At 42.8% G+C, this 15,826-nt stretch overlaps 1 protein-coding gene across 1 annotated transcript; it reads left to right on the plus strand.

Annotated features, from left to right (window-relative positions):
* Positions 1–145: 145 nt before the first annotated feature.
* LOC131591928 (stimulated by retinoic acid gene 8 protein homolog) lies at positions 146–15,442 on the plus strand. The gene is made up of 8 exons (XM_058863057.1): positions 146–396; positions 1,960–2,054; positions 4,197–4,281; positions 4,679–4,831; positions 7,715–7,997; positions 9,265–9,341; positions 11,002–11,113; positions 14,638–15,442. Exons 2-8 carry the CDS (start codon positions 2,039–2,041, stop codon positions 14,710–14,712), a joined length of 801 nt encoding a protein of 266 aa, XP_058719040.1. The 5' UTR covers positions 146–396; positions 1,960–2,038; the 3' UTR covers positions 14,713–15,442.
* Positions 15,443–15,826: the final 384 nt, after the last annotated feature.

The following is a 15,826-nucleotide window of genomic DNA, read 5'->3' on the forward strand; positions in this document are numbered from 1 at the left end:
TGCGTGCCGATTGGCCGGCCGCCACGTGCGGCCGGTGTTGCTTGGCGCGGGCGGCAGAGGCGCGGCGGCGGCGGCGCGGGCGGGGTCCGGGCGGCGCGAATTGATTGACTGATAGATTGATAGACAGACCCAGCCGTCCCAGAGGCTCCCGGCGCGGCCCCTCACGGGATTTCCCCCGGCCGGCCTGTCCCTCCCGACCTCAGAAGGAGCAGCAGGGGCGGGCACTCTTGCTTCTAGGCTGTGCTTGCGGTCGGTAGCGAGGCAGGGGGCATTAATCCAGGGGAAGGCCGGGAAGGGCTTTCCAGGCGGGCGCCTCAGGCTTTGTCAGGCCGGCGGGGCAGCTCCAGCAGGCCCGTCTGGGCCTGGATCTGGCTCTCTCGTGCAAGAGTATGCCTGGTATCGTTGCCCACACCAATGTGTCACAGTTTATTGGGGAAAAAAAACAATCAGTGTTATAAAAAAGTCTGTCATTTAGCAACATCGGTGGGAGCAGAGGAGTTTCAGTGCTTTGTGAAGCCAAGCCCTGGATATTCCATGGAAATGAAACAGATCCAGTGTAGGGAAGGTTGCAGGAGATGGGAGGCTGGCTTCAGCTCGGTTGCTGTTAATTATTAGTGGCGAATTAAGTTTTAGTAAGTACTGAATAGGCAGGTGTCTCTCAGGCAAAGAGAATATTTCAAATTCCCATGATTTTCTAAGCCAGATAAACCAGATTTTTTCTTTTTGTCTATCCACTATGCAGGCTGTAAGATTTCTTTCTCTTCACTTACATATTTATTCAGTATAAATAAATGTTGCATTGCAGCTTTCAACAGGCACAGCTGGAGACTGTAGGAAGACACATGCCAAAGTGAGTGTCAATCCCCTGAGACACCTGCAAGAGGTAGAACACTGCATGGCAAAGCAGCACTTGCCACAGGTACACCACTGGGTTCCTCTGGCAAGACTCTTCAGCAGCTTGCGGGGAAGAGTTTTATCCCAGTCAGACAACTGTGCCTCAAAGGTGCGGAACAGTGATTATTTCTCTCTGCATCATTCTGATACATGAGTATGTTCAGATTTAACTAGGTTTAGGTTCAGTCTGTGAGGATGTGTCTTTATGGGTGCCAGCATGTGTGTAATTTCACTGTATGCACCTTTTCTGGATCTCTTTAAAGCTGCCAACTCAGCCTAAGCGAGTTGTCCAGTTTGTAGTTGCTGGGTCATGGGTTTATCATGTGCCTTATCTGTACTTTCCTTGCAGGCTTTTTTATGGCTTTGCATTTACTTTTATAGTATTTTGGAAACAAACCAAGAGATCCCATGATGAGGCTGATGGCACAGCATTTTGTTCTGAAATCAGAACAGTGAGTTTAGAAGGAGTTAGAGGGAAAGGAGCAATTCATTCAGCTTTATGAGGTTCACTTTGTCTTCAAGACACTGGAAAAATAAGTTCAGGAATAAAAACAAGCACTGCTGCTGTTTCTTGGCATCTACTAAAGGAAGAAACTATTAAACCAAAATTGTTTATAAAGATTTTTTATAAAGAAATTTACTCAAAATACTACTGAAAAGACTGAAATTACCATGCTCCAGGGAGAAGAGTAAACATCATTTGAGTATTTCCCCAACTCTGCCACTGATTCGTTTAGTTACATTGGTTACCTTGGGCTTTTCAGTTTGTAAAGTAGAGGGAGTAATGATTGTTTAGGACAGGAATTGTCCCTCAAATATGCTAAGTACCACTAAATGTGGCCTGTGCCTGCTGAGTCCCTTAGCCCTTGCGTAGGCTAAGGTAAGAGTTCAGTTTGCCATATTCTGAGCAAGATACAAGCTAACCTGAAGTCAGCAGGATGTCAGAAGCCAAGCCTAAACATCCACTTCCTTTGCCTGGTCTAAGGGGACGGTGTTCACATGCCAGTTCTTGAAATATCTTTTTCATAGTGTCTTATGCCCCTTGTGTGACTCTTGGGAGCCAAGGAAGTTTGATATCTTAAAAAACCTTAATACAAAAGGTTGGTTGTAACCCCAGTTCTTCGTGCCTGGCGAAATATCCAGCATGAAAGCTCTGCAAGGTAAATATGGATGGTCTCACCACGCACAAAAATCTTGAAATATTTTGGAGATGTGTATGTTTAAATGCACTGGCCATATGTTTTCAGTTGTGCTTGGTATAGATGATGAAGGAATGATGTGCACCACTGATGTTAATCCTGTTAATCCAGACTTTTGCTAGGAGAAGCCTTTGCCATGTTCTATGCTGCTGTAATGCAGGTTACAGCAATGTGGAACATGGCAAAGGCTTCTCCTAGCAAAAATCTCATGGAAAATCATTAGTAAAGTCTTATGCCTTAAGTTGGTAGGCATCCAACAAGACTTCACAGCATGGTATTTCTGGACATGCTCCAAGAAGAGAACAATCCAAACAAGACCATTTGCTGATGACAAAAGATCAGAGTAAAGTAGCAAATGTCTGTGTGACTGGGTGTTATGTGTATGTATTGCATAATATATCTCCAAAATATTTATATTCTATATATATTTACTCTCCTATTAATTCTTCCCCCTTTTCATATGTGTAAGGGTAGCTATTAAAACAACACAGAGACATGGAAATTACTGAAGGTAAACATGAAGGAAAAGCAAAGCAACGAAGGCATGTTAAAACATGAATCTAGTTAGAGCAGAGAACAATCAGTTCTGTTTTCTTCTTATGTTTAGTATCAGGTTTTGCGTAAGGCTAAGACATCTATCCAGAAGCTGGAGCAAACCTTGTGTTCTTTGCTGAAGATGAAAGGTAACTATGCAAGTATTTTCTTGACAGAGAGCCTGGATTTGTTTTTTATGTATTTGTTAAATAGAGACAGAGGTACACAGCTGAGCCCATTAAAGCCTTGCAGCCAGCTTTAGTTTTTAGGCTTTAGTTGTAGCAATAAGTAAGGGATAGTGAGAAGTCTGTCAATCCACTGGGCACTGTATCTCAGAAATCCCCCTCTGACTCAGTCTTTCCTACCCCCTCCCCAGCCTAGGTGAAGGAAGGAAACAAGCAATCCCTGCTATCCCATGGCAGCAGGCCATTCAGGCTGAGTACCCTTGGCTGCTTCACCCCAGCAGGTGTGGGGCTGGCATGTGTCCCCAGGCTGGATCCTTAGGCTTCCACTCAGAGCCTGCAGGAGCTGTGTGCTCCTCCTGGCCACAGCAGAGTGGCACGGAGCGAGCCACAGCTGCCACCAGCCCTGCCAGAGCTTAGACTGCACAACAGCACCCTGCAGTGTGAGGTAAAAGGATTTCCTAGGGTAGGAAATGGAAGCCTCTGGTTAAGAATGTACTCTGATATAAATGGTTAAAAGAGATGATACAGTTTTGTTTTCTTTCAGCTTGGCGGGCCATCCTCACACCCTGCTCTTGTGTCCGTTCTGCACTTGTGGCAGCTCCTGCTGTGGAGCCTCATGCCCAAAAAAACTTGCCTTCTGTTTAGTGCTGCTGGCCACAGCCTCTGCTGGCAGCAAGCAAGACTAGGGGCTGATAGGATAGAGGCTTTGGTCATATTTTTTTGTCCCTTCAAGTGTCCAAATTCCTGTTAGCTAGAAAAAAAATTGCTATTCATGTGACTTGCACCTCCAATAATTTGTATCAATTAGAAGTGTCAGTGCTTAAAATTAACAATCTCATCTGAACCCATATCCTTGGATAACCCATAAAAATGAGTCACAGGTAGAAAGAATAGTTTGAATGGGCAAAATTGAAAGGATAACAAGCAGTGAGGCTGGTTGAGCAGAGTTTGAGGCAAGCTTCCCCTTCTATGTATTTGCATATATGTAAAATCCATAGTGGTAGTGAATCACAGGTTGGATGTCAGGGTTTTTCACATGCAATTTGTTCATTATAAGGTAAACAAAAAATATTGCATTGACTAGTGTGTGCCAGGAGTTTGATTTGTAGGTTGTTTTCACCATCAGTTCTATAAAATCAGTGTTGGGAAGAAGGCATTGATTCTAAGCTCCTCATTGTTCATAAACTCCCTGTAAACTAACTGTAGTGCTAGTTATGTTGTAGGAGTTATGTTGTAGGAGAGACAGATGCTTCTTCTTTCACATAATTTTTTGCCTAATGAAAAGCTCTGGATTGTGAAGTAGCATTTTGCTTGGTTGGGGCTGAGGATGAGAGAGAAACCAAAAGTGCCATTGATGTGACAGTAATCTTTCTGCTGACAACAGCGAGCTGCAGTCTGGAGGAGGGGAGCCCATCCAGCTTGGAGGAAGTCAGGGAGGAATATGTCAGGAGGCAATTCGGCAGTCCCAGGTAAGGGCTTATACCAGTCAAGAAAAGATTATAATATTTTGCACTTGCTTTCATCCCAGCATCTCTGAAACTCTTTGTCATTGCTACTGTATTTCCAAACAGAGGTTTTTCATCATGTGGAAAGGACAAAGAGTTTTCACCTGGACCGCTGTAATCCCATGGAGTGCACAAACATTCTAAGCATGTTGTTGGTCTCATTTCCAGTCAGTGGTTGTATTTCTTTTCCCTTCTATGTAGCTGATCTCTGGCAAGGATTTCTGATTGACTGAAAAGCAAAAGAAGGAGGAAAACCTGACTTGGGAAGAATGGCCCTAGGCTCTGGAGTGACATGACAAGGGCATTATCAATCCAGTTGAGAAGTTATTCATGTGTCTTTTTCCCCTTGTGCTCTTTCCAGCACTACATCAGCCTCAGAAGATATGAGTGAAAGTGACTCTGCCATCTGGTATTTGCTTCAAGAATGTGAAAAACAAACACTGGAAGAATATGGGAAGCCAGAACTGACCCAGTTTTCAGACACTGGATCCCCAGATCTAGTGGAATTTGAACGGTAGGTGCACCCCATGTTGCCTACAGGTTTTTAACTTGTTTGCATTATCACTATGCATCCAGGCATTGCCGTTCATGCAGCCCTGCTGGAGCCTGCATCTGCCTCACAGAAGCCTTGTGCCAGCAACTTTGGCCCTGCTGGTGATGAAGCTGATGACTTCCTAAGTCCCTGCAACTTGCACATGAATGAACTCTTACAGTTGTGGCAGTCCCCAGCTTTTCAGGCCTTGGTAAATCCCTGAGGATTTTTCACTGCTTAAGAAAAAGAAGAAAATTTTTTTCAAGTGTGTCTGTCCCTGTGTTGCCACGCTTTACCACTGTATCCCTGCCATGGGGCTAGATTTTAGGAGGGTAAGGATTGCTGCACCAGATGAATTTGCCAAGAGTCTAGGTGTTTGTGTTCCAGGGAGGTGCAGGAACCAGAGGTGGGCACATTATTTTCCTCACGCCACATTGCTCATCCTTCCTCTAATGCCATTGTTATGAGGAGCTTGAACACTGTTGCCCCTTCCAGAAGCAGACCCTTATCTCCTGACACTTCAGAGTACTTTTTTAGTGGGATCAGAGTAGGGTAAGGCTGGATCCAGCCAAGGAAGTTCTTGTAGTCCTCAGCCTCTGGGCTGCAGAATAGTGGTTGTCTGGAAAGTACCAGGAGGCATTCTGCAACAATGCAAAACTGCAACACTGGGGAGGGGGGAGGAACCTGAACACTTGTGTAACACAAGTGTGTTACACTTGGAGCTAGTGGATGTGAGTCTGTAAACCCTTTAAGCTCCTAAATACCTGGTGTGGGTCCTAAAAGTCAAAGACCACTGTTCTCATGTCAGTTGTCCATGTATTTTATTTGGAAGTCATAATGGTAAAATTACTGGTTTTTTCGAAAGTTACTGGTATCTTAAAACTGAGTATTATACTCCATGTTCTCCCCCTTCCTGTCAGACAGCACTAGGAGGTACTTAGAGGTTTTACCCTGAATTTCCAACAGGATAAACGATTAGATTGCCAAGATATGAGAAATCAATGCATGTATAATTGATCATGTACCATCAAGCAGTCAATTTCACCCTAACCATTCCACAGTTAACAACAATCAGTGCAGGAGAATCTAGAGCTGCAGCTGGCATCCTCTTCCATGGCATCACCACTGTAACCAAAAACTTCTGCAGTTCCTTCTTTTCTTTTCTTTTGCTCTGAGCTGCCGTGCATTTCCAAAACCCCCTTCGATCACCGGGTTTTTCCTCAAAAGGAGACTGCAGCTGGACCAGCAGATGGCACCAGCTTCCCACTCCTGCTCCTGCTTTTGCTCCTGTTAGAATTGGCGGTGGCTGTAGTTAAGCTGTCGTTTAGAAGACCTTGAAATGTGCTGAATCCAGATTTTCAGGATTAGAAAAATCTGCATCATCAAAGACAGCACGACTGAGCCATGTTTATGGCTTACATGTTCTTTACTGACGAGGTAGACCAGTGCCTGTACTGTGTAGACTCTGGCGCTTACCCTGTTGTCCTAGATTGCATTTGGTTTATAGCTAATTCTTGTCAAAAAATTACCTTTCATAACAGGCATAAAACGACAAGGACTCTTCAGCAAAGAAAGGAACAGCCTTTTGGTGATCATTTAATCACATTATTTGGGAAGCATCAGAAGTGCTTTGAGCTTAAACTGTCTAGATTTTTTTCCCATGCTCAGCAGCAGGAGATACATTGGTAGGACCTCACAGTACTCTGTCCCCTGCAAAATGTGATTGTCTCCTTCCAGCTGGGAAGGAAGTAGCTGAGTCATGCTTCAAGCTTAATTTCTATAGCAGATCAGTCTAATGGTGGTTCATGTTCTTCTGCTTGAGAAATTCCAGGTCGTTTGTTTGGAGCTGGACATCCAGAAAGCTTAGTAAGTGCATTACCTTACATGATAACACTTATTTCCCTTCCAGTATTTTGTCTCCAGCAGTGGTGGAAAATACTCCAGAGTGTGGAAACTGGGGTTTTAACAGCTTGCTTACAAAATTACATTTTCAATATTGGTTTGCTGGAACAAATATTTACAAATAAAAAAGAAAAGAATGACCTCTTTTGAGTTACTTTCTCATGCAATACTGTTCAGTTAATCAGGAAATGTGCTCATTTGGGACATCTTCCAAGGAATCATTTTGAGCCCAAACATAGTAACAAAGACTGCTGCTTATAGAACTCTTGGTTTATACTCCTTTGATCTTTTTATTTTCATCTGAGACTCTCTAAGCATATAATTAACGTTAAATAACCTTCGGTGCAGCTTTTTGGAGTTAACATTATTATCCTTGGTTCACTATGCCACACAGCGCTAACAGAAGAAGCAGGCTTGTTCTGAGATTTAGTCACTGGGTTGAAATTATGACCCCCTATGTTCCACCACCAGTTTCACTACAGACTGCATAGAAGTCAGTCTTAGGGATGTGTTTCCTTAGATATAAAATGGAGGAAGTGGAACTCCCATTATGTCAGAGCATCCAGACCTGGGCTGGTGTCTTTCTGTCTGCATGTACAGTGCCTAATGCATCAGGAGATGACCTCAGCCAGGGCTTTAAAGGGTATGCCAGTAAATGTATAAAAAGTGACTTGCAGTGCAAAAGGTTCAGGATACAAAGGCAAGTAACTGAAAATTTATTAAATTCCAGAGTAAGGTTTGCCCATGCAACCCATACAGCCTGCAGTGCCTGGAGCTTCTGCTGTGAGGCAGTCCTGCTGAGGCTGAAGCTGGAGCCTGCTTTTGTGTTGGGCATCATTCAGTAATTGTATGGTGTCTTGGAGCAGAGTCAGTGAAGTAGCTATGGATCCCAGTAGCTGATTTTCAGTAGATGGCTGCCTTATAGCCTGCTCTTAAGAGATACTTCCTTTCCTTTCCTTCCAGATACCTGTATTTTTATAAGCACACAGTGGACCTGCTGATAGAGCATGGAGTTGTTTGCACTGGAGAGGTGCCTCTTCCTGAGGTCTCCACAGCTATTTCCCATCTCTGGCAAGAGCTTTCTGAAGAGAGCAGGGACAGCATCTTGCAGTACTGTAGCCAGAGAGATTTCCTCATGGATCCCAAGGCTGCTTGCCCAGAGCCTGCTTGCACTGAAGGTAGTGTGAGGGACAGCGGAGGTAACAGTGAGGAAGCCAGTGGTTCCTCAGTCTCCACACCAGAGGAAGTAAGTGCTCAGCAACATTCATAGTCTGCCTCTGAAACTCCAAGCCTTCAGATGACAATTGGCTCTGCAGCTTTTAATTGCAAACATACAGTAATTGTAACTAAGCTTCCTCAAGATCACTTGAATACGTAAGTGGAGACAATAAGCAGTCTGAGTAAATGCACCAAATTTTCTCTTGGTAGGATACCTAGCAAGCTACAGTAGTGCAGTGGTAGTAATCCTGCTAGTCTCCACTGGCTTGTGGAGTTCCTGTGCTAAGCAACAGTTAAATTTTCTCCTACCTTGCTCTAGGGACAGGGAGCAAGAACAAGAATTATACAGTTACTGTGCTCTGCAGACTCTCCAAAGAGCGTAGATGATATAAATCCAGAAGGGATACCTAGTTTGCCAAAAGCCTGCTGTGTTTTGGGTTGGGTGGGGTTTTTTCATCCAAACACTGGGTAGCAAAGAGAAAGTATTTTTAGACCAGTCCCAGTGGTACAGGGGCCAATGACTGCCTGTACCATGCACCTCTGCAGAGCCAAGAAGTCAGTGACTGAGTAGACATGGGCATTTATTAGTAAGAGATTGATTAAATAACAGCCAGTTCTAGAAATGGTTCCTGGAGCACTGATTACTGAAGTAACTAGCTGCTGGAAGAGGTATGTGTAATTTCATTAGCTGCAAGGAAGGGACAGATGTTTACCTTTAGCATGTAAGTCAGTTGCATTGGCAAGTTCTTTTTGAGTCACAGGACACAACTCATATTGCTCGTTGCCTTAGGAAGTGTGGTGGGAATGTTCCCTGTACGGTATTTCTGGCACAGAAAGTGTGTGAACTGCATTATGGCAGGGTGAACTAATGAGTTTAGTGGTCTGGCATAAGGAGCATCCAATCTCCTTCGTAAAGTCAGTTTTGGAGAGACTGGCTGGTACAGCTGAGATCTCCAGCCATAAGCAGCAGTCCACAGTCAAATCTCTAAAGCACTGATACAATTCACAGTTTTTATTGATTTTTTGGGAGATGTAATGTGAAGTCTAATTCCTAGAGGCTGAAGCACACAGGCTTAAGGGAGTGGACTGACCTTGTGTTCCTAGCCATGAAATACAGTTATTCCACATTATTCCTGTCTCCACAAAACCTCTTGGTTTACTCCAGCTGTAACCATACCTGTTAAATGTAAAGAGAGAATATAACACTTTTAAAGACTTCATTATTAAGAATTATGCCCTAGATAAAACTTTTAGTTGGCTGGATATGCTGACTTCTGAAATTATTTCTCTGCTAGGTGATGTTTGAAGATGCATTTGACGTTGCTGCTGGTTTCCTTGACAGAAGCAAGGCTCAGGGAATGTCCAGCCAGAGGTAAATTACAAACACTCCCCATTTGGAGTATTAGCACAGTATGTCAATAACCCACTGTCAGAACTCCATGACAAGTGCTCTGTGGAGTAAGACAACAGCTCTCTTTTGTAATAAATGGTCAGAATAGCAGCCTCCAGCAACTGGGCTCACAATAATACTTCTTTTTAAGAGGAAAAAGTGAACAACTAATGGTCATTTACAGCAGAATCAGTAAGAATCACTTATTAAGAGCAGCCCATCACTTCAGGATAACTGGGGTCCTGATTTTCTTTGCCACTCTGCACAGCTTTCTGTCTTTACAATTTACAATACTCGTAATGTTTTCCTTTTCTCTCTGTCACTTACCAGGCCTGTGAGGACCAAGAGGCATTCCCTGATAAATCAGCTCATCATAAACCATACTCTTATTTAATGAGACAAATATGATAATTTTGCAACATTTTCTCCCTTGTCTTACCCTAATTCAGTCGCATGGAGGTGATCAGGTTAAAGTGTGGTTGACCTGAACAGTAACACCAAAGAACCACAGGACCTTTTAAATAATAACATCTCTTTCCTCTTCAGTTCAGATGAGTTACCTAGAAGAGAACATGTCAGATACAAAGCTGGCACTTCTTTTGATTTTTCCCAGTAAACCAAAGAAAGAAAAGCATTGTTTTCTTCAAGAGGAAAATCACATTATGATTAATCTTTTATGTATTCTTTCTACTTATTCTTTGTTAGGATTGTTTCTCTTTGCAAATAGTGTTTTTAATCTGTGGGGATTTTATCACATTTTCTGCTTATTTTTCAACACTTAGAGTGATCTTTAATGTGAATCTCTTCCTTTCACCACCACTCCAGGTTGTACTTCCAGAAGAGAATAAATTAAAATAAGGTTGTTTTGGCTGATGATCAGAATATACTGGAATGGATGAAAAAGCTTAACAAATATTTATTTATTAAATAGCATTTATTAGGTCACAATTTCCATTTTATTTTAAAATAAGATTAAGTAGTCCTTAATATGGCAAAGTATTACTATAATCTTTAAAGTCTGTTTTAGGTACCAAATTAGTTTGCTGTTTCAATAGTCAACATTTATTGTGTTCTCTTTCTTGCCTGTTGTTCTGCCCATTGTAATGTAATGAGGTGTGATGGCAGAACTTTGTAAAATAAGAAGAAAGAGGTGAGGTCCAGAATGAAAAGCTTAGCTTTGTGCCACAGTTACCTGAGAACAAACCTGCCAGTTATAGCTAACACATCAGTTCATGACCACAGGTTATTGCATTCACTCCAAAACTTTACAGAGGAACTCAAAGCTGTTCTCCTGAACAACTCTACCAAATACACTCCCAAATAACCATTGCTGCTGTTTTAATGGATATTTACTTTTCCCCAAAACAGTGTCACTATGCTGTAATGTATCAGCAGATCTCCTTGTGACACCAGTTTCTTGTATTTCTGTTCTCTGTTCTTACATATCTACCTTGCTCTTGGCAAAGAGTTATCAATACATCCATCACAACTCCTCCCTGTCTTGCTTGGCTATTGTCTTTAATATCAGAGCCATCTTGAAAACAATTTGAATTTTTTTTTTAATTTACAATAAAAATGTAGAGGAGAGAAAGTAAGGAAAACAGAACAGAAAATTAAATACAGTATCTGATTCCATTTTCAGTTCAGCATTTGCAAGCTGCACTTCTGAAAATCCAGAGGATCACCAGAGACTCTATCTGCAGGTCACTGACTTCCTAAAACACCTCTTCTTCACTAATGCACAGTTTTCCCAGGTAAGCCTTGCCAAAGGATTTCTTATAGAAGGAACAATGTATTTCAGAGCAATGTCAGGAAGGGATTTTTGTATTCAAACTTCTGATCATATTGTCCAGAATGATTACGAATAAGAACTTGGGGTTCATCATTTTAGATGTGTCATTCCAAAAGGCCAATAGGATTGCCTTTGTAAGAGGTTAAGTGTGAGCAAACACTGCTTTGAATATTATTCAAAATGGCAAATGACATGAGGAATTGTAAAAAAAAAAAAAATAGTATTATTATTGTTTGCATGAAAGTTCTTTGTGGAAAAGCTTTAGTGATCTCCTCTGAGGAGGTAAATCTCACTTTCCAGTTCTCCATCAACCCCCAGCTGCTTCATTCTGACCATTCAACCACCTTCTGCTTGTCTGGGTACCAGGTTCCCTGCCCTGAGCCCTCCACTGGCAGGCTCTAGAAGCAGGACATTCGTGTTCTTGAAAGAGCTGGTGAAAAGTACCTGACCTTCCTCTTCAGCCTGCTGTTGCAGTTTTGCTGAGCCAGAAGTCTTTGTGTTTGCATTGTTCTTCCTCTCCTTCCTGTCTCCCTGCCATGGAGGTGGCTCAGAGCTTGCACGTGGGTGCAGAACCGAAAGGGACATACCCCTCAAGCAGAGCGTGCTTGTATTGGTTCAGAGTCAGTGGTGCCTCCACAGTAGCCCCTGGTTTGCTGGTTTCTATTGCCTAGCTCCCTCCTGGTCTTTGAGCAGATGTTCCTTTGAAGGCAAATAGAAGGTTTGTGATGAGGGGTAGTTGTGACAGAAAACAAAGCAGAAACTAGTGTTGCACCACTATTGGAATCCATCACAGAGAGACTGCTGAGTGCCATTTAGTTCCCCCATCCTGGAGAGAGTAGCACTAGAGAGGTGCAGAAAATGGGAGCAAGCACAGGAAAAGGCATTGAATAGAAACTGTTAATAGTAGGACTTTTCTACAAAAAAAAAAAAAGACTGAGAGGCAATGTAAGAGCATTTTATTTGTACATGGTGGGGATTTGGTACACAGAATGATTACTCATTGTGTCTAACACCAGAAGAACTAGAAAGCACTAAATAAAATTTAAAAAACAACATATTAAAAATATTTGCATATACAGATTACCACATTTAGACTCCAGGGTCATCAGTCCATGTGCAATTACTAAATCTGAAGGTCCAGATTAAATTTCCAGTGCAGGAAGGCCTCACAGCCCAGTTTGCCATAATGTACGAGCATTTATTGTAAAACAGAGCACACTGTGTGCACAATTCTTGCACTTTTTTCTAATCTTCCCCTGCTGACTGTTGTCAGAGACCAAGCACTGACCTACACAGCCCTTTGGTCTGTGAATAGCTATGTTGTGTGTAAGAGCAGGGTTCTTCTTGTGTTTAAGTGAATTACTATGAACTCAACAGGCCTAGAAAAGAAAGAAAAGCTTTAGGCAAGATACAGCGTTTCTGGTTTTAAATTTCTTTTGTGAGTGTCATGCCTGGCATGGTCTCGTCTTGTCCTTCTGCTTGGGGCTGCCTCATTATGTGTGAGCCCAAGTCTATCTCACAGATGAGGTGGTATGGGAAGAGGTAGTGTCTCTTTCAAGGTTTAAAGAGGCACATTTAAAGTAAGACTAGAAGAATGGGAGTGATGGGAAGACAAGCAGAAAAAGAGCCCAAAGTACTGCAAATTGGCAGTTGACTGTACTGTGTGGATCCACAAGGAAATAAAAAGCTGCACAGGTTTCTTTTATGCAGGAACTTTTAGTTATCTGTGATAAGACAATACAAAGGGAGTTTGAGCAGAAATCACCCAGGCTAGATAATATGGAGGTTACAGTCTGTTTTGATTTAGAGTGCAGAACAGCACAGTGCTACCAAGAGGCAAAAAAGTAGAAGAAAGGAAATATGACTGACAAGATATTTTTTGTTTTGAGAGCAGAAGTTCGGATCCATCTCAAAGCAAACAGATTGAGACAGTTATGAAAGTGGTTGCAGAGCAGGGATAGAAGATGTTCCAGCTAGCTTGAAACACACCAACTCAGGCAGCAGCAGAGAGATCAGTATAGGCTACTCACCTTATCCCAGAAATTGGGCTACTCAGAACATCAGAGACTTCTGGACTTGACAGGGAAAGGAACCCATCCTGCTTACTTTATGGGTATGACTGAACCTCTGCAGACCATTCCCCTTCCCCTGATGTGGTACCTGTGCTGGTGCTGTGCTAGCACAGGAGTTTGGGCAGTGCTGGCATAAATTATCTCAAGGATAAAGCAGTGTCCCAGTACACTGTGCACACACCCTGTAGAAGATACAGAGGTGGGTAGCAAGTACAGTAAGTACCGAGGTAAGGCATGCACCCCACTGAAATACAAAAGGCAGCCCATGGTCTCCTTTCCTTTCACCTGCAGAGCTGACGAGGTGATGGATTTTGTTGCTGGTCATTCATGCCACTGCCATGTTCTGTCATTTCTGGTTAACTGTCCAGGTACAACTACAACTACTGCTGTTGGATTGTGGATGGTCACTGTTTCACAGTCACAGAGCTACTGAGCACAGCTCCTCTTGAGCCGCTGCCCTGGCTCTCAAGGCTGCCAAGGGCATGCACTCCACTGGAATAAAAAGCTTCAGAAAGATTCGCACGAGAGGAGGGGGGAAATAATTTGGACGAGGAAAGGAAGAGGTCTTAAAAGGGCAGGGACTCCAAAATGAGAACAGGAGCATGCTTCTACAGTATGTGATAGAGAAATATTTCTAAGCATGAGATCAGTTATGCAATCCTGTAATTTTTCAAGAGCTGTTGTCTTAAGATCATATCATGTGAGAAGCATAGCAGCAAAGGCAGGAAAGAGTTAATTTAGATTGAGATCCAAAGGTTTTACCTGAAAGAAACTCAGTGGGTTTTTTTTTCCTAAATAGTACTGAGCACCTTTGTGTCTTCAAAGGCACGCTTTCTTTTAAAATTATGGATTTTAGATGAATCACTTGACAAGCAAGTGGTATTTAGTGCTCCTTAAGCTATACATTTTTAAACAGCACCTATTTTTAAAAGCAGTATTTTATTGAAGATTCTTGCATCAATGCAGAGACGGACTAGATGGACTGCAGACATGAACACTTTTATCTTCCAGACTTTGATTTTCAAGAGCCACTTTTTCTCTGTAAACTGGTGAAAGAGAAGACCATTTCATTCTGTTGCTGTAAGTGGAGAAAAGCCTGAAGTTGGTAGAACTCAAGGCCTCAAGGAGCCTGTTATATGACATACTTGCTACCACAGTCAGTAACAGCTGTCTAGATGATGTAAATAGACACAGGGTGAAGCCCTGTGATTTTAGGAGGAAATTGGCAGAAAATTTGAGCCATTCTTCATCAGGCACCTCAGGAACTCACCAAGTGCTGGTGGCTGATTCAGAGAGGAGGGAGGGCTCATGCTGCATTTGCTGGTACATCAGTTTTTGACCAAGTCACTGTATATTTGAAATCCAATGAACTCCTCTGGTTTTTAATCCTGCTTGACTTTGGGTGGGCTTTCAGGAAGAAGATCTTCCCTATGATCATGAGACAGTGATGCTACGGTGCACTGAGACCTTCGATGATGAAGATTTCTAAACAGTATCTCCACTAATGTTTTGCCAAGCACTGCCAGGTACACCAGGCATGTGAGGAGGCTTCACCTCTTTCAGTGAGCTGCCTCTCTAAGCAGTGTGGAGACACTGTGTTGAAGTGGTTTGTTACCATTGATTTCTCCTTCCCTCTTTAGTACTTCTTGATATATCAGTTGAGTAATTTATACTTTTTAAAGTTTTTAAAGGTCTTAGCTATTTATTAATAAATGTTTTTACCCATTGCTATTTAATGTTTAGCCTTGCTTCACAAAGAAACTGAGGCATGTACAGTTAAGTGACCTTGCCTAGCATAAGGTGTGGGAAGAGCAGCAGGGAGGCCAGATCAGTGGCAGTCTGCACACTCCCACAGGATGCAGTCTCAAACTGCAACCTGCAAAAGCCTCCTCCTGACAGTGATTACTTTTCTAGTGCAATTTTTCATCTTGGGCTGACAAGGAAAGAGGGATTTCCTCACAGAGAGTGGGATGAGGCTCTTCTATCTCCTTTTGAGGACAGCAGCAGTGAGCACCCACTCCCCAGTCACCCAGAAAAGTGCAGGCACAGTAGTACACTTTGGATTATTTACCTTTGTGAAGTGTGTAAAGCCAAATGATCTGGCCCTCTGCTCTTCTTCCACATCTAATTCTTGGATTAGCAGTGCTGCTCAGATAGTGTCTTGGAATTAAAAATGCTGTGAAATTGAATAAAGTCCTTCACATCTCTGAGTTATCATTAAAGGCTCTCTGCAGACTTGAACAAACTGTGTTCTGATAGTGATTATGTTGAGGTCATGCTACCAGCCATCACAAACTGAAAGGATGGAAGTTTTATTTTAAAACCTAAACTAAAGCTGGCATGCCTAGCTATCCAGCTCAGCAGCCAGCTTTTAGATTGAGTCCAAGAGGCCTGGACTGTGGCCCAGCATTGCCTTGGTGCATAAAAGCATGACACATTCAGGCAAAAACAGGTGGAGCTGAGTACTGAAGTACAAGGGAAGAGTAAACACTACAGAGCCCTTTCTGTTCCTGCACTTGAGACTGTGGTAACACCCCAGATGAATGTTTGCCATGCTGCCGTGTTTGAAAGTGGGGGGGCAGGGGTCCTGTTTGGGTTTAAGA

The sequence above is a fragment of the Poecile atricapillus genome, chromosome W (assembly GCF_030490865.1).
Source record: "Poecile atricapillus isolate bPoeAtr1 chromosome W, bPoeAtr1.hap1, whole genome shotgun sequence".
Classification (NCBI taxonomy): Eukaryota; Metazoa; Chordata; class Aves; order Passeriformes; family Paridae; genus Poecile; species Poecile atricapillus.